The 19,763-nt window shown below is 35.9% G+C and overlaps 1 protein-coding gene across 1 annotated transcript; it reads left to right on the top strand.

Annotated features, from left to right (window-relative positions):
• Positions 1-5,491: 5,491 nt before the first annotated feature.
• LOC133307009 (L-ascorbate oxidase homolog) lies at positions 5,492-9,412 on the top strand. Its single transcript, XM_061507429.1, has 8 exons — positions 5,492-5,647; positions 5,734-5,843; positions 6,261-6,531; positions 6,702-6,798; positions 6,912-7,257; positions 7,354-7,719; positions 7,839-7,917; positions 9,201-9,412. The coding sequence occupies exons 1-8, from the start codon at positions 5,501-5,503 to the stop codon at positions 9,402-9,404; spliced, it is 1,620 nt and encodes a 539-aa protein (XP_061363413.1). The 5' UTR covers positions 5,492-5,500; the 3' UTR covers positions 9,405-9,412.
• The last annotated feature ends 10,351 nt before the right edge of the window (positions 9,413-19,763 follow it).

The following is a 19,763-nucleotide window of genomic DNA, read 5'->3' as shown; positions in this document are numbered from 1 at the left end:
CTTAAAGACTTGTGAGGTTGAAGCGAGGGAAGGTTTCTGATAAAAAATATAATATTAGCAGATACGATATAACATCGAAGGTCTAGAGAATAACAATGATATCTCTTCTAAAGATGTGCATAACCAACAAAGAGGCACTTAAAGGATTTTGCCACGAGCTTGTCTTTCCCTAGAATAAGACTGTGAACAAAGCATGTACAACCAAAGCCATGAGGAGGTATCAAATACATATGAGTATCTGGGAACAAGATATGATAAGGAACTTCATTGTCAAACACAGAGGAAGGTATGCAGTTTAGAAGATAACATGATGTAAGCACAACATTTACCCAAAAGTGAAGAGGAACATTCATATGCAAGAGTTTCGTTTGTTTCAACTAGGTGTCGATTTTTGCATTCAATTACGCCATTCTGTTGTGGAGTATTATGAAAAGTAGTCTAATGTAAGATACCTTGTTGAGTCAAGGATTCTTGTAGGTCGGAAGCCATATATTCTTATGCATTGTCACAACATAAAACACAAATAGTGATTCCAAATTGGGTAGGAACTTTAACACAAAATTTATAATAAATAGAGAATAATTTAGAATGATTCTTCATCAAGAAGTCCAAGGTGCAGTGAGAGTAATCATCAATAAAGGTGACAAAATATATAAATCCCAAACTAGACCTGACCCTACTTGGACCCCAAATGTTTGAGTGAACGAGATAGAATGGGCCTTTTCCCTTTTGTTATCACGACTAGCAAAGGAAGAATGTGTATTTCCCTTGTTAACAAGACTCACAATCTAATGACTATAAATGCGATAGATGAGGGACCATCTTTTGAAGTTTGGATAGACTTGGATGTCTAAAATTACTATGTAGTGAATGATATATGGCACTGGGGGACTGAGCATAGTAAAATGGTAAAGGCCACGTGACGCTCTACCAACTCCAATGGATCCTTCACAAGAACAAGTTTTGCATTATAGAAAACGAAACAATGAAGAGAATTAATGAGTTGACTGGCATATATTAAATTAAATGGGTAGTCAGAGACATAAAGAACCAGGGTCAAAGGTAAAGAGGAACATGGTTATTCTTTTCCAATGTTACTAACAACTATCGTGGAACCATCAGCAAGGGTCATTGGAGGTAAATTGTATGAATAGGTAAGAGATGTGAGAAGATCCTTATTACTATAGAGATTTTTGGAAGCGCCAGAGTTAATTATTCATGGTCTAGATGGTTGAGAGATGCAAGAATATGATTGTCGATTTGTGAAGAGCCCTTAAGCCGAAGAAGGGCTTCATAGTCTGTGCTTGGAATAATCACAATAAGGGCAAAGAGTATTGGCTCCTTGTGAGTATGATCAACAAGGTAGGCTTGTCATATTTATCATGCAGTGTGCCTTCAAATATCTCAATTTACAATAGAAAGAGCGCCAAGGTTTGTTGCCATCACGACCATGGTTACTACCGTGTAAGACAATATTGCGGTCTCCCATTGAGACTTTCAAAATGAGAGGAAGGATGCCAAAAAGTTTGAAATCAAAGAAAAAGGAGTTGCGACATATAAAACACACAAAAAGCCACGAAAAGGGGTCAAATGATGGTGATTCGCCGGAATATTCTAAACGACTTGGATCCACAATAAATGGAGACTGAATTTTGTAAGTGAGCCTGAGAAACCAAGAAAACACCAAAATTAAGTCACCGAAAACGTAAAAAGTATCAAAGACTAAGGTGAACCTGTCGAAAAATGCTAAACGAAGAGCACCCACAACCGAAAAGTACAGATATGGATAGATTGACTAGCCAAAAAGTCATTGAAAAAGACACTGATGGGTGGCGGCATACATCGACAATCACAAGGATGCGCGGCCGATAAAAGGCTATCGTAAGGACAGATGACAGAGAAAGAAGGTTGATGGTATGAAGCGCAACAAGGGTTGATGATGATCGTTACACAGTGGACACAAGAAAATTAGGTTTTTGCCAAAGTAAAATTTTGCAAAATATAAGCTTTGGTACCAACTGAAAGTTTAGAAATTATGTGTATTGTCACAGAATAGGGATTATGTTTATATCAATAATTATATGAGCTTGAACCCTATTCCATGGTGTGGGACTAATAACACAAAATCTATGTATATACATTTTTTTTTTTTTTTTTTTTTTTTTTGTAAATATGTATATACATTTTTAACAAATCTCTATATTGATATCCACCATAAGCATGGATGGAAAACCCGTTTATCAAATAATACATTTTGTTAGTCAAACACTGAAACATTCATTTATCATTAGTCGGTGTTAAGAATTTTAGTTTACAACAAAAATTGCTATGAATATAATATACTGAACTTGATTGATTACAAATATCATACCCAGCAAGGAGTCAATGCATTATACGCGTATGAAATCTCTGTTCTGGCCATCATAATCTTGGATGGAACAGCCCAACATGCCTAAACTTTCTCTAAATCTCTGATTGGGTGAAACCACTAGAGTGAAAAGCTACGTCTTCAATCATCATCCCGTTACGCTTTCATTTTCAACGCAATTGACGCTCATCATGGGCTTTTTTCTGGTACTGCCAATTGCCTACAACTCATGTGATTCCCATCATTAATTACCCCACCTCTGTTTCCAACCTCCAACAATTTTTCATTATCCTTATCATTTTTATTTATTTATTTATCTTTTTACTTTCGGCAATCTTCCATTTACAGGAATTAGGAGTAGAGAAAGTGTCATTTAACATGCAAAAAGCCCTCAGGCTGAGTGTAAGTACTAGATACCAACCCTTAATTTCTTTTTTTTTCTTTTTTTTTTTTGGCAATCTTCCATTCACACGAAAATCAAATTGATTGCTTTTTAGTTTTTATTAGAAAAAACAGAGTCTTAAAACTGAAATGAAATAAAAACATTTCCTTTTTCACATTGTATTGATTTAAGCTTATTTTTATTCATCTAACATCAACAAATGATATGTATGTGATAAGAGAAATTATATATATAAAAAAATAAATGTAGCGCTTAAAAGAATAGCAGATTAAAGAACACCTGTCTAGGTGTTGAATAGCTTATGTTAATTTGATTTTCGGTTTCTTTATCAATAGTTGACTTTGCAATAGGCGCCATTACAGAGTCGGTGCTTACAAATAACCAAGGAAATTAAGGGTTGGTACCTACACTCTAGCAAGTAAGTTTTTCTAGTGCAGGTTGGGAAATTAAGGGTTGGTACCTACACTCTAGCAAGTAAGTTTTTCTAGTGCAGGTTGGATTTGACTCCGAGGTTTGTATCAATCATTTTTTTGTCGTCTAACAAGGTTTCTCCTTCCCGTTTCTCCTACATTATTTGAAGGAAAATTGTTTTCTTCAATTGTAACAATGGTACGAGATGACTATCTCGTATCACAGATATATAAAAAGACGTGCTTATAATTTTTTTTATTTTTTTTAACTTGTGGGTTCCACATTTCTTGTTAGTGTAAGAAAAAAAATTTCTCTCCTATTAAATAAGAGAGAAATATTACCCTTATTTGAATGCATATATATCAAACTGGCTAGCAAAAGATTATTCTTAGTTAGCTAAAATAACGTTGCAAATCTCTCTGAAGACCTAGTGCTTAACTCTCGGCATAGGCGACGCTTGCAGCACCAAAGATTTGAATAAGGGTGTATTTGGATAACTTTTTTATAATACAATTCTTTTTATATTTTTTTATTTTATGAAAATAGCAATAAAAGATATGTTTTATAATATAATTTTAAAATGTTTAATTTACCTGGATATCTTAAAATTCTTCAAAGGTATGTTTTCCTTAAAAATATACAAATTGACGGCCTGATTAAAATACAGAAAATTTGCTGCAGTACGCTTCCAGTATGCACTGTTTTTTTTTTTATTTGTTAAATTATTAAAAGGATTTAAAAAATTTCATGTTAATAAAATTATTTCTTAAATAAATATAAAAATATATGGGTTCATGTCAAATTATGCGAGATGAAAGAGAAAGAGACCTCGTATGCTTTTATATAAGAAATTTTAAACTCTTATTAAATAAAACTCCGATCTCGAAAATTTTGATTGATTTAATGGATACAGTCATACTGCAGCCTTCTAGCGTTTAAACCCAACTAAAATATAGCAGAAAGAGATTCCCATGCAATGTATAGGCCCACACCATTAAGGTGGTGTTTGGTGGGAGCTTTTTGTGAGGATACCTAAGTATATGAGATTGAGTTTTTGTGTTATCCATGTTTGGTAAAAAAAATTACAAAATTTTTTTAGCTAACTTGGTTCCTCATCATTTCATAATTGTGTGTAAAAATGTATGAAAAACACTGTTCAACTTACCCACTTCTAACATGGTATTTGGAAGAAAGCTGGGTAAATGGCAAAAAGCAATATATGCACAGTACAACTTACAACTTTTTTTCAGTAATATTTTACTCAACTAAACAACTTTTTTACATTTTTCTACCAAACTCACTTTCCAACCATTTTCCTATCAATTACATTTCCCTAAAATATTCAAAAAATTTCTCTTCAACCAAACTCCCCATGATATATGGATAGAGAAAGCATTTTTATATATTTTCATTTCCAACATTTAAGATTGCGGGAAAATCATTTTTGGAAATATATCCGCTACAGAAAAAACCATATCTCTTATATAATTTTTTTTATTTTTATTTTATTTTTTATACTATCTGTTGTACACATATATAATTAAGGTTAACACGTAACAGTAGAAACTTAAGAAATTAGAATCTTAGAAACTCTTATTTGATCCTAATTCAACCCTTATAAATCAGAAAAAAAAGGACAGAATAAAAGAATATCAATATAAATATTTACTAAACTCAGAGCAATCTTCAAATTGAATGGCGAAATGAAAATGCAACTGCAAGTGAGAAACCGCCACAAGAAGCAAAGAAAAACAACCAGAAAAGGAATACAAAGTTGATATCAATGCCGAAATTTCAGGGGTTTAGTAGTCAAAAAGAACATCGGGTGGGCTAGTAAAGTTACATATTCACTTTAATAATGATAATACATTATTATAGAAATATATATAATATGATTCATGAGAGGCATATTATTTTATTTTTTGACTTCAGTTTGAAGCAACAACCAACACATGGAAACGCGTAAACAGCGCCGAGTATTATGAATGATCAATTTGATACCTTAAAAGTTAAAACCAATCAAAATCCTCCGTTTTTTTATTTTTTATTTTAAATTCTTTATTACCATATCTCTCGTTCCTTGTTTGTATATTATATAAAGAAAGGTACCAGCAGTGCAGCTTCCAAGCCTGAGTGGTGTCATTCTTGTAAGCGAGTCACAGTTTAAGCATAACAACAAAACTGGTACCTTTCTCAATTCCCTTTCATTTTTAGAAACTCGAAAGCGAAAGTGATACTTCCTTTTCAGTTTTCTCTTCATTCTGAAATATAAGTAAGTTTTTCACTCGGTTGTGATGTTATGTTTGCTTGTAGATTCAATGAGAAGCACAGGTTTACTCAATCTTCTACGTGTTGTTGTTCTGGCACTGCTGAGTGAATCTCTGGTACAAGCAGAAGATGCATACAAATACTTCACATGGACCGTGACTTATGGGACCCTTTCTCCACTAGGTAGTCCTCAGCAGGTTGGTAACATGCTTTCATTGGATTTAAGATACAATCTTTTCTTTGAAGTTCTAGTTCTAAAGTTTTAGTGCTTGATTTTTTTAAGGTGATTCTGATCAATGGTCAGTTTCCTGGGCCTCAACTAGACTTGGTAACTAATGACAACGTAATTCTCAACCTTTTCAACAAGCTCGACGAGCCATTTCTACTCACTTGGTAAATTCCTCTGTTTCTTAGTAACTCGTTTCCTACTTTAACTCAATTTTTGCTTAATAGTCTACTCATTAGTAATTTGAGGGAATTGGTAGCCTCTTTTGTGCTTATTTATATTAGATGTTAACTTCTTAAATGAATAGAGATGGAAAGGAAGTTAGCATTTGCATTGGTGTTACATACGGCTCTTATTACTGTTTTAACTTTTCTATAAATATGAAAATTTTAGATCACCTTTTAGTACCTGTAGCGAATTAAGCTTTATGAAGTCTATTTTTTTATCATCATTTTAATGGCATTCTTGACATTTACTAGATGTACAGATTTATTGAAAGTGGGTCATAGTCTCGGTTGAAATATCGGGTTGTGGAACTGGCATTTCGTTTGAGACAATGGTGTAACATTGTTATTGTGAACCAGGAATGGCATTAAACAAAGGAAAAATTCATGGCAAGATGGGGTGTTGGGAACCAACTGCCCCATTCCTCCAAACTCAAACTACACATACAAGTTTCAAGCCAAGGATCAGATTGGAACTTACACATACTTTCCATCAACTCATCTGCATAAAGCAGCTGGAGGGTTTGGAGGACTCAATGTCTATCATAGATCTGTCATCCCAGTGCCTTATCCATACCCTGATGGAGATTTTACTTTACTCATTGGTGATTGGTACAAGACCAGCCACAAGGTAAGCTATATTATATTTTACTTTACTCTTTGGATCCTAGTATGTCTTTTTAAGAATGGATTTTCAAATATGAGGACCATTTTATGTCTTGGTAACAATTCCTCAATGCATTGTGCTGCTTTGCAAATTTGCAACCTAATATTCATTCTTTTTTGTTTTGATACATGCAGGCATTACGGGAATCATTGGATTCTGGAAAATCTCTTGCCTCTCCCGATGGTCTCCTTATCAATGGCCAGGCTCATACTACCTTAAATGGTGACCAGGGTCAGTGTTCTTAAAAGGATATAGCTAAACTTATTGCAAATTATAAGTAATCCATTCAACATTGTCAAATTGGTTTTTCCAAACAGTATTTATGCTTAGTTGCTTTCTTTCAGGAAAGACCTATATGTTCAGGATCTCAAATGTGGGCTTGTCAACCTCAATTAACTTCAGAATTCAGGGTCATACCCTGAAGCTAGTTGAGGTTGAAGGATCACACACTATCCAGAACCTATATGACTCACTTGATGTGCATGTTGGGCAATCAGCATCACTTTTGGTAACCTTAAATCAGCCTCCAAAGGACTACTACATTGTTGCCTCAACAAGATTTTCAAGAAAAGTTCTCACAGCAACTGCAGTGTTACACTACACAAACTCTCACTCCCCCGCTTCAGGACCCTTGCCTAGTCCCCCCATTAACCAATATCACTGGTCTGTGAAGCAAGCTAGAAGCTTCAGGTTATAAAAAAAGAAACTAATCTATATCAGAAAGCCTTGAGTTTGCATTAATTTATCTATAATTTTGATCTGTTCAAAGTTCATTTGTTCCTGCAGATGGAATCTGACAGCAAATGCTGCTAGGCCTAACCCTCAAGGGTCATACCATTATGGACAAATAACTCCTAAAAGGACATTTGTATTGGCCAATTCAAAACCTTTGATTAATGGAAAACTGCGTTATGCTGTTAACCAGGTTTCCTATGTTAACCCTGACACCCCTCTCAAGCTTGCTGATTACTTCAACATTCCCGGAGTCTTCAGTATGTACTCAATCCAAAGCCTTCCTTCTAATGGTCCTGCATACATGGCTGCCTCTGTGCTGCCAACTTCTCTCCATGATTTTATTGAGGTCGTTTTCCAGAACAATGAAAACACCATGCAATCTTGGCATCTCGATGGTTATGATTTTTGGGTCGTGGGGTATGTCAGCTTCCTTTATCTGCATTTTGCTTCAATCTATCTTTTAAGTATTGTAGAAGCAAACTTGTTTACTTATAATTAGCTTAAGAGAGTACTAATGATGTTATTTGCAACAACAGTTATGGTTTCGGCCAGTGGACACCAAACAAGAGAGGAACCTATAATCTAGTGGATGCCCCGACCAGGCACACAACACAGGTAACAAAAAAAAAAGTACCTAATTTACCAAATAAAGAGATCGGTCAACTTACAGGTCTTACACTCATCAACTAATCCTCTGCATTTAACAACTCTAATTTGTTTGGAATTAAATTTGAATGGAATTAACGATGAAAATAATGGGGTTGTAGTTTGTTCTTTAACATGCCAAGACAAAATTTTCTACACACACAATATTTTGTGGGGTTCGCACTTTTTAAAGCAACAAAAATAAAATAAAATTAATGCACGCAAAACGAATCTCTATAACATTACACAGTCACTTTTCCTACAACATAACTCTTATAAAACCCTAAAATAATTTATTATTCATATATTGTTATAATTTATAGCTATATAAATATAGGGTTAAGTGTCTGTCATTTTAAAAGATACAAGTTATGTAATTTTAGTTTTTAACATTATATTTTACAACTAAGACATAGTTATAATATAAAATGTTATTTTTTTTTCTCTCTCCACGTCCGCTGAAGTGACTGAAAAGAGAGAGCAATGTTATTAAAATCGGCTTAGTCAATGACCCGGTAGAGGTATCAAGTCACGGGGTTACTGGTTGAACCGCGTGACCCGGTGATTATATATAAATCTATAATTTATATTAAAAAATTATAAATATACTCAAATAGCTGAAAAAATAATAAAAATTCTAAATATTTTAATATAAAAAATTATACATTATTGTCCAATAAAGGATAAAACAAACATATAATGCTTATGATATTGGTGTTTCAGGTTCAGTAAACGACATATCTAACTATAAGTCAAATCAAAATTTTCTGCATAGTGCATAACTGAGATAATAATAGTATTGTAGATACATCACTTATGTAAGTTAATAAGTAACAGATCACTCAAAGATGTCAATTATGATTTTTTTTTAGGAAATTTATTTATTTTTAAATATTTTTTTTAAAGAAACCTGAGCCCGGTCACTGGTTAACCGACCGAGTCACCGATTTTCACCAAAACCGGCCGGACTGTACCGGGTCTGGTACTTGGCCATTCAATGTGATAATCGGACCGGTCAAATGACCGGTTCACCGAGTTCCGAGTCAATCCGATCGGTCCGGTCCAGTTTTCACAACATCGAGAGAGAAAAAAAAATAACTTTTGGTATTATAATTATATTTTACAGAGTTAAACACTAAAAGTACACGTTTTTTTGTTTAAAAGCACAAACCTTTTTTCCATAAATATATTAAAGGATGGGCCAATTTGTTTTCTACTGATATGCTTACCTGGTGTGGTTCAAACTAATGTAGGTGTATCCGAACGCTTGGACGACCATATTGGTGTCATTGGACAACCAAGGTATGTGGAATTTGAGGTCTGCAATATGGGAACGGCAATACCTTGGGCAGCAGTTATATCTAAGGGTTTGGAATGCTCAGCATAATCTTGCTAATGAATATGATATTCCCCGTAATGCCTTGCTGTGTGGCAAAGCCGTTGGACATCATCCTTAGTATCATCACCAGCCAATCTTTTGGTCTCGTCTTTCGTTTTCTAGTCATGAGGGTTTGACTACAATACAAAATTGAAAGAATGAAGATATAGCGAATTTCTCAACTTTCTGGCTGTCTTGAGTGAATTTGAGGAAGATATTGAATCAAAATTTCGTTGCTCATATTCATATCAATTTTAGCTATTAATTTCCTATTTGATTATTTCTTTTTTTTGGTAACATCCTATTTGATTATTTAAAATCATAATATTGTGGAACTACATCTGCTCCATGCAATCAATATATCATCTCCTAAAGTTAAAAATATATGAGTTATCAAAGTACATTCACTTCATCCCCACTTTTATTTTTACCAACTTGGTTCGATTTTGAAAGAAAGTTCTGCTTGATTTTTAGTTGGGGAGCCCGTGAGTGGCTCATTCATATTTACAAAAAACATAGTGTAATATTAGTTTGCCTGTAAACTTCAAATTCAGCATTTGAGCTTTTGTCCATATTATTCCTTATGTACGCATAAAACTTAGAGAGTTTTTAAAATCTGGCTACATGTTGAACCACCATCGTATTATCCTGCCTGAGTTAATGTAAATTTTGCTTTTTTCGCCGCCTCTCATAAAATTTTCTGGTTTCGCAATTACTAATTTTGTCAAGGCCATGAGCCTCAATTAAGGCATAACTAAATGACATTTAACGAAAGAGAAGTTTGTGTATGCCAAACATTTTCCTCCTATAACCATGTTGAAAAACATCTTAACATGCAAAACAAGAAGAAAACGGGAGAAAATCACATGGGAACCTTTGGTACAAGTTCAAAAATTGAAATTTTGATAAGTATTTCAGTTTACTAATTAAGTCGAAAAACTATTCCATTATAGGAGTATTCCTAAAATTTTAAAACCCAAATTTTTAATAAATGTTATTTTCTAAAGTCAACATAGCTTTTATGTTCTAAATTCTAAAATGCTTTCTGATATGAGGTGTGGTGAAAATAGAATGTCAATCCAAAATTGGTGCTTGACTGATTTTCTTTCCCCCTTCCTTCTTAAGTTATCTGAGTTTTCTACTATTGGCAACTTCTTTTTCCATCTACTTCTTTGTTGTGGCTTGTTGGCTCCGATTTTCCTTTATTTACTGTTGGCAAATGGGTAAAGATTATTATTATGGTGAAGGCAGTAGTGGAAGACCTTATGGTAGGATTCCTCAAATGCCAAGTTTTAGAGAAGGTGATGTTCATTCTTCCCCCTTATAGATCGTACCATAGAAACCCCTCAAATGTTAGGTGAAGAATACCCGTGCAAAGGAATTTTCAAGTGACATATTTATTCATTTATTTATTTATTTTTATTTTTTGGGAGGGGTTTTTTTTTTAGAGAATTATTTGAGAGATTTGAGTAAAACTTTATGCTTTGTATTTGAGAGATCTCTAGAGAGAGTTTGAGCGAAACATCTCTAGAGAGGTTTGATTATCACCATTGTTGAAGAGGTTGAGTTAACCACCACATTGGTGATTCTGATTATTTGTAACCATTCTAACAGCATACACCAAGTCGGGTCTAGTGCAAACCATTGCATACATCAAGCTTCCAACGACGGATTGGTACGGGACCTTCATCATCACATCTTTGTCTTTATCAGATCTTGGACATCCAAACACCTTCAATTGATTATAGGCCGCTTTTCGACCTTTCCAGACTTCTTCTGGAATTTCTCCTTCAAGTGGCAATGATGGTGAGAGGTTGATCAAGTCAACAGCTATTTTGACGGCTTCTCCCCAGAATGATTTCGGCAATCCGGCATTGGATGACATGCTCCAGACCTTCTCTTCAATAGTTCTATTCATCCTCTCAGCAAGTCCATTCAACTGTGGGGTCTTGGGGGGCGTCTTCTCAAGTCGGATCCCGGCCGTTCTGCAATATGCATCAAAAGGGCCGCAATACTCACCACCATTATCAGATCGGACCACCTTCAATTTCTTGCCAGTCTCCCTTTCAACCATTACATGGAATTCTTTAAAGGATTGGAGTACCTGGTCTTTAGACTTCAACAAATATACCCACACTTTCCGGGAATGGTCATCAATGAATGAAACAATGTATTGAGCTCCTCCAAGGGATCTTTCCGACATGGAGCAGACATCAGTATGGACGAGGTCAAGAATATACATGCGTCGTCTTGGTTGATCCGGTCTCACAAAAGAAACCCGGTGCTGCTTTCCAGCTAGGCAGTGCGTGCAACTCTCCAACGCTTGGCCTTTCAACCCGATCAATAATCCTTTCTTGTTCAGGATCTGGAGCCCTTTCTCGCTCATGTGACCGAGGCGTTTGTGCCATAGCTCCAAGCTAGGTTCATCTCGGACAGAATTGGCTTCTCCGCCATTGATCTTTCATTGCATCACGTACAAGGAGCCTTCCTTCTTACCTCGGGCCACGACCAAGTTTCCTTTGGCCAGCGTCCATCTAACACTACCGAAGTAGTTCACTAACCCGGCATCATCAAGTTTGCCTACCGAGATTAGGTTCAAACGCATGTCAGGAACATGCCTTACATCTTTCAACACAAGTCAGCATCCGACATCCGTGGTCAAAGTTAAATCACCGACACCAACAATCTTGCTGGTCACTTGATTTCCCATCTTCACGACTCCAAAATCACCACATCGGTAAGAGGAGAAAAAACCTTTGTGTGGAGTAACATGGAAGGAGGCACCAGAGTCAACAATCCAGGTGCAGTCATCATATGCAACATTCAAATAATTATTCTCACCAAGGAGGAATATCTCGGCATCCGGGTTGGCAGCCACCGCAGTGGTGCTCTTGTCTTCCCTCTTCTTGAGAATAATCTGATCCGGCTTCACAGAGCCGTTCTTCTCATCATTCTGCAGGGTCCAGCAGTCTGGCTTCTTATGACCTGTCTTTCCACAGTAAAAGCACTTCAACTCATATTTCGGCTTTGACCGACCTCTGGACTTTCCTCTTCTGTCATGATCTCGACCCCAGCTTTTGCTTCTACCCCGGGTGTTGGATTTTCCTTTGTTCTCAGCAACGTTGGCCTCAGACGTGCTCAAAACACCTCGTTCTCTTCTCCTGACTTCTTCGCTCAGGAGGCTGTCTGTCACGACTTCCATCTTCAACTTTCCTTCTGGAGCTGAATTACTCAAAGTCACCACCAGAGTATCCCAGCTTTCTGGCAGCGAGCTCAACAACAGCAAAGCCTGCATCTCATTATCAATTTTCATCTCAGCTTTTGACAGCTGATTTACAATACCTTTATAGGTGTTGAGGTGTTCAATCATGCTCATGCCGTCCTTGTATTCAAGCTTCACAAGTCGACGAACCAGGTATGCTTTATTCCTGGGAGTATTCTTCTGAATCACAGACTCCAGCTTCGTCCACAACTCAAACGCGTTCGTGAATTCGGACACGTGCTCAAAGAGGCTTTTATCAATATATTTCCTGATCGTGGCTACCACCTTCCGACTCAGGATCTCCCACTCCTTATCAGTCTTGCCTGTCGGTCTCTCATCAAGGGTAATGGGCTCATGTAGATCTTTGCAGTAGAGATGATCTTCCATCATCAGTCTCCAATAAGTGAAGTTGTCTGCGGTCAACTTGAACATGTCTCAATCATTGGTTATGCCACTGGTCTCCATCTTGTCTCCCTCAGAACCCGTCGAACTCAGGCTCTAATACCACTGTTGGGAAAACTCGGTTCCCTCAGATCGGCTCAGGAGCCTTTGCGGAAGTCAGTCAATGAGATCCTCGATCTCGGATCTCAGCAATACCTCGGCCTGAATTTCATTAGGTCCGGCAGCGCAGCGGAAAAATCAAAAAGGAAAAACAGGAGAGAGAGAGAGAGAGAGAGAGAGAGAGAAAGAAAGGGAACACAACCAGTTTTAACGTGGAAAAACCTTCTTCAATGAAGAAGTAAAAACCCACGGGACCTAGTCCAGATCAGAAATCCACTATGAAAATAATGGTTACAAATAAACAAAATCACCAATGTGGTGGTTAACTTAACCTCTCCAACAATGGTGATAATCAAACCTCCCTAGAGATGTTTCACTCAAACTCTCTCTAGAGATATCTCAAATACAAAGCATAAGACTTTGCTCAAATCTCTCAAATGATTCTCTCAAAGAGATTAGAGAAGAAAATTTGAGAGAATTATTTGAGAGATTTGAGCAAAGCTTTATGCTTTGTATTTGAGAGATCTCTAGAGAGAGTTTGAGTGAAACATCTCTAGGGAGGTTTGATTATCACCATTGTTGGAGAGGTTGAGTTAACCACCACATTGGTGATTCTGATTATTTGTAACCATTATTTTCATAGTGAATTTCTGATCTGCACTAGGTCCTGTGGGATTTTACTTTTTCATTGAAGAAGGTTTTCCCACGTTAAAACTGGTTGTGTTCCCTTTCTCTCTCTCTCTCTCTCTCTCTCCTGTTTTTTCGTTTTTGACTTTTCCGCTGCGCTGCCTGACCTGGCGAAATTCAGGCCGAGGCATTGCTGAGATCTGAGATCGAGAATCCTGACTTCCGCAAAGGCCCCTGAGCCGATCTGAGAGAATCGAGTTTTCCCAACATTTTTATCACAATCTCTGTCCTTTTATTTCGAGTGAGTCAAGCCGACGAGTTTCTGTTAGTCATAAACCGCATCAAAAAACATATTTCCATCGCTGGATGATGGGTGAATCAAGAGGAAGGGTGACATGGATTATGGCAAATAAGCCCCATATGTAAATTTCTAACTATATATTGAACCACTATTGTCTTAAGCTATCTAAGTTAATGAAAATTTTGCTTACTTTCCTTCCTTGCGAGACCCCAAGATTTTGTTGGGACAAGGTCCCTTTTTATAAAAACCCAATTTTCTAAAAAATTTATTTTCTAAAATGAACATGCCTTTTTATGTTCCAAATTCTAAAAATGCTTTCCAAACCCCTTGAACGAATAAAATGGACAACAAGCACTGACGCACAATTGGTGAATAGAGAAAAGGAAAATATAGAACCACCAATTTTGTCAACACTGTTGTTTGAAATTGAGCGCAAGACACTAGCTGGAGAAATATAGATGTGAGAAGGCACTACGCACGTTGCAGAACCTTCTGTAACCATTCATTAATTGAAACAGTTCAGATATGGAGGTCCCACAACTCACTCCGTATTGAATTACATTACCGCGAGCACATGAGACATGACCGTAATTTAATGCTATGTAAAGTTTTGAATCGTTCTTAAATCGTCATGCGCAATTCCATCCATGTTTCTCTTTCTTATATCAGTTATTGGGATCTATTCCATGTAATTGTTAACTCTGTTTGGCTTGTTTGACTTGGCTAGGAGGACCGACATATGAATGGTATCCTTTCATCAAGTAGAAGATAGATCCCTTTGTATAGAATATTTTTAAATTTAAATTTATTTGTATCATGGTTGTAATTAATGTTGTATATTACATATCTACTTATTTATAATGAAAACCAATTCTTCATTCTAAATCTCTTTAGCCAGGAGTGATGATCAGAGCTGACTTAATTAATCATCATTAAAACTAGTTGACTTTTGAAAACACCTATGAATGACAACAAGAGGTGAAGTATCTATCCTCGTCATTAAACACAGACAATTACAAATTCTTAAAATGTTTTTCTTTAAGGAAATTTGATTCATTTTTTTTACATTTTTTTGAGTTTTTGTTAGTTGTCAAGGAATCATGTGGGTTTACCTTTTAAAATAAAATGGTTAAGACTTGATCTATTCAGACAAAGTAAACTATTTCCCATGAACTGTTGACTATAACAACAATTTAAAATCCTCATAAATTACAAGTTGGCAATATGCACAAATTGATAGATTAAACATAATCAGATCTTACGCTACAAATTACTACTGAAAAGTGTAAGTTATACTACAACTGTCATTGCCATTTCTTTTTTCGAATTACGTGCATACTTGTTTAAGATTTTGGAGAAAGAGTTATTTTTATTTCATTTTATATAAGATAAATAATTTTTCTACGCACACAAAAAAAAGTTAGATTCCACCACTCTTTTTTCTTTCTCCTCTTACCTGTGGATTTCATTTATAATTTTACTTCTACAATATGAGATAATTATTTTCTACAACATAAAAAAAATTATTTCACTTGGAGAAATGATTCAAACGGGTAAATTGTGCTTTGGGTTTCACACCATTCTAATTTCGTGCAAAATCACCTTTCACTTGCTTTTGGCGTTATCCACCGTTATACGCGTAGAGGAGAGAGATCGCTTAGAAGTGAAGAATATTAAGTTTCGGAGGTAGCAAGGCTTCATCATTATTATTTAAAAGAAAAAATTGTACAGGCAACATTATAAAACTAATTTTTACAAGCGAGATATATTATTATTTTATTTTTTTGATAAACTAGTTATATTATTTTTTAAAATTATCTTTATCACCAATATATTTCTTTTTTAATTACGCGTTTTGCCAATGAAGAATCACTTTTCATAGGCAAAATATGGTTAGAAAACGTGTATATATGTTTGGATGCTAAAAAAGTAATATATTATTAATTAAATAAAATTATAAAAATATCATATTTTAAAATCAATCTACGGATATATTGTACTTAGTCCCGCCCCGTACAGACGTGACTTGTTACGTCTCACACAGGCGCAACCTGTGCCAAGTGGCTCCTTATACAGGCACAATAGGTGGCGTCCCAACCAGGCACAACTTTACTCCCTTATTAATATCCTAACTTCACTTTTTCACTTCAACCTTCGCTCTAAGATTTTTCCCTGACTTCTTTCTAGATTTCTCTTTGAGTTCTGCTTCAGTGTTTTGCATAACGAAGCTCTGCCAGTCAAATAAGTCCTAATATCTGCTTTCTATATTTTTAAATTGCAGCAATAGAAATGTTGTAATATTGACTAAGGAAATTGTTAGTGACCTAAGAAATTGTTAGTGACTTATATTATGAATAGTGACTTATATTATGAATAGTGACTTAAAAAATATTTTAGCGACATAGTTAGTGACTTATAACATGCTTAGTGGCTTGGAACATTATTAGTGACCTAGGTTATGATTAGGGACCTAGGACATACATAACCAATTTGTATTATACTTAGTGATTTTGCATTAAAAATAATAAATTTTTTATTTCTAATTTAAAAAATAATAATTCTTGTGTTAGACATGTTAATTATTTGAAATTAAATAAATTATGATAATATGTTTTTAAAATTTGTAGCATATTATTATGGTTGAGTCCTTGTCGTCCGAGTTACCTAAGTCTGCACCAAAGCATGAGCTTGAGCCCACCGATCCCACCATGCATGTTCTTCCTGAACCATACATATGGGATATACTCAGGAGGCGCAGATAGCGCACCCACATTTTGCAGGCTGTATGGAACGAGGAGACCCACTGAGAGCTGAAGATTCGCCAAGGAGGTAGACCCACTAGGGACCATTGCCCAACGATATTCCAAACCTGGTCGCACAGTACTTGACTCAGGTTGGATTCATACATGTCGCTCGCATGCAATATATGTCGACATGCATTTATGAATTTTGTTATATATTGTGTTGAAATATAGTCATTGTAAATTAGTGTATTTTATCCTATAAATTGAAAATTTTCTTATGTTTTTCATATTGATTTGCGCTTATCAGTGCTCTAGTTTAGAGGTGGAGACCAGAGTGTAATCCTGGGATTGTCTACTAATGGGCAAGTCATTTTCAGATCTTCTTCCATGGATTAGCCGATTGAGTGTAATCAAGTTTTTAGTAATGGGCCTTATGAGGCCACTGAGGTCACTTCTAGCAATATGAAGCTGTCATACTTCGACAGAGTGTATCCGCATTGGGGTGTAGTTGCCACTCATCCTCAGAATGTGGTGTACTACACTAAGGCGCACATTGCGCATTTGTTAGGATCTTGGATCCTCTGCGACATATCAAGGGATAGTGTAGTAGGATGTCGCTATATTGCCTTATGTGTAAGGGAGTTTGATGAGATTGATTCATATAGATGGGCATATGCGGTTCTGGCACACTTGTTTAGACAATTGTTGCATTGTTTTGCTTCAAATCTAGACATGGCTCAAATTTTCACCCATTGCTTCCCCCTTGCTTCTTCTGTATCAGTCATACTGCCAATTCGGACACCAGTATGTATCTTTTGTATTACCTGGATTATTATCTATTTATGTGTACTATAATTAATAATTTCCTATTTAATTTGGAAATCGTATTTAATGCTTTAGGCCGCTTCAGAATAAACTTACTTAATTGATATCAAGACAGACTAGACACCTCATGTAGAGATGAGGTATATTTTTTATTGAATGTATATTTTATTTAATGTGTAGGTGGTTTGTTATAAGGTCTGCGGGTACATATGGTAGTGAATACGCAATTGATTGTATATATGTTTTTAAGGTGTAGGTGGTTTGGCAACCATACCTCAACTACGATTTATTGGGTGCATCTGATCATACAAAGCATTTACAGATAGCTAAGACACTTGTTATTTGTTTTACATTACTGAGTATGTGCAACCTGATAGATACATGGGGCAGTTTGGACGAGATCAGTCAATACCTCACAGGCCAAGAAAATTGAAAGGTGTGTATGATTATACCCTTTAGGGTAAACTCCACGAAAATTAGGTTCGTAGGCTGAGGAAATACCCTTTGGGGTAAAATCCATGAAAATAAGTTCGTAGGCTAAGGAAATCTACAAAGAGAAGGGATATAAGGGATCAACACATAGATGTGCCCCCTCTATTGAACGACCTGATGTAACCCAACCATGAGTACATGGTTTGGTACAGACTCTGCGGCAAGCGATACGTCACAAAGTAGGATGCCAAGATAGCACGTTGTGTAAGTTATTTATGTTCACTGATTTATTTATTATTATTATGTGTTTGCCTTATGTATTTATGATTTTAGTTATAGGTCGATGGCCTGAAGAATTTGTATTTTGTGACCACTCTTGAACAATTCTCGCACTACACTTTGGGCTATTGACATTGTGCGAGAAAGGGACGAGGGATAGGATGTCGTCGATAATCGATTCCACCAGTTCTCGAGTCTATTCAGGCTCTTAAGCCACACATAGGTGGATAGTACATGCCTCTAGTGATAGGTAATGCATACGACATTCAACATACATATTACGAGCCTGCTCAGCAAGAGGATCAGCCAAATTATCCTAGCCATACTGGTACACATCCACTGATTGCCACGAAGAGCCAATCAGCATATCATGCCAATCCATTTGCCATGGCATCCAGCGATCAGGTAGGGAGTAGTAGTCACACATATCAATCATGGGATTAAGCAGATTTTGACGACATATGCAACCAAATAAATTTCTAAAAAGACTTTATCTTTTGTATTTGTTATTATATCATGGACATTTGATATCTTTTGTTACGGACTATATTATATTTATAGACATTTTATAGGCCTTTATCATTGTTCTTTATGTTATGGACTGTCTAATATCATTTACCATTAGTAATTTAACATGTAAACTAAAAAATTAACACATTAATAACTGTTGTGCAATTTCGTAATCAATACAGGCGATATTTTGTAATTGGATTTTAATAATCAACTTGGCTAAGTATAATGACGTCATAATTGAACATAAAAAGTTATTCCGCATTTTTATATTAAGCGTGGCTTAATACGATGACATGTTAACAAACCGGGTTAACACGGGGTGTTACACAACAACCTACATCTATTATGGTCTCCTGCCAATAGAGGCTTCCGCACCATCAATTCCTTAAAGGGGATCCCCATAACACGGGATGAGATGAACATTTTAGTAAACTAAGGGTCCTTAGAGGATTTCTGCACCCTAGAGTTCACTTAAAGTGTAAAAGAAATAACAGTAAATAATACATATATACATATCTATGCAGTGTGTAAAACATCTTCATAAGACATCCCTCAGGAACTCTCGCCATCCTCAGGATTCTCAGATGTAAAATAGTCCTACTGGCCAGAAAATCTACCAAGTATGAATTACGCATCGTCAGACAACATACAAACATAGAAAAAAACAATATCCTATGTTGCACCCAGAGCATACTCATACATATATCAATGCATTAAATTACTATCTATTGCAATTACATACACCAATAATAACCACTACCCCATCAGGGCTTGATGGAACAATAAAGGGATAAATCTCAAGGTTCGAAGGCTTACCTCCATTGCTTCCAGCCAACCTTTGTATCATGACCAAGGATTCGACCAACAAAGCTTTATACCAAAGCCACAGCCTAATAAAATAAACACCTACACAAAGGTGCGATACAATCAATCACATGCATCAATGAATACCTC

The sequence above is a fragment of the Gastrolobium bilobum genome, unplaced genomic scaffold (assembly GCF_033153095.1).
Source record: "Gastrolobium bilobum isolate Gb01-03AN ecotype WA unplaced genomic scaffold, APGP_CSIRO_Gbil_v1 utg7848, whole genome shotgun sequence".
NCBI classification, from domain to species: Eukaryota; Viridiplantae; Streptophyta; class Magnoliopsida; order Fabales; family Fabaceae; genus Gastrolobium; species Gastrolobium bilobum.
The sequence above is the reverse complement of the archived record's forward strand: the minus strand, read 5'-3'. Positions and strand labels throughout refer to the sequence as shown.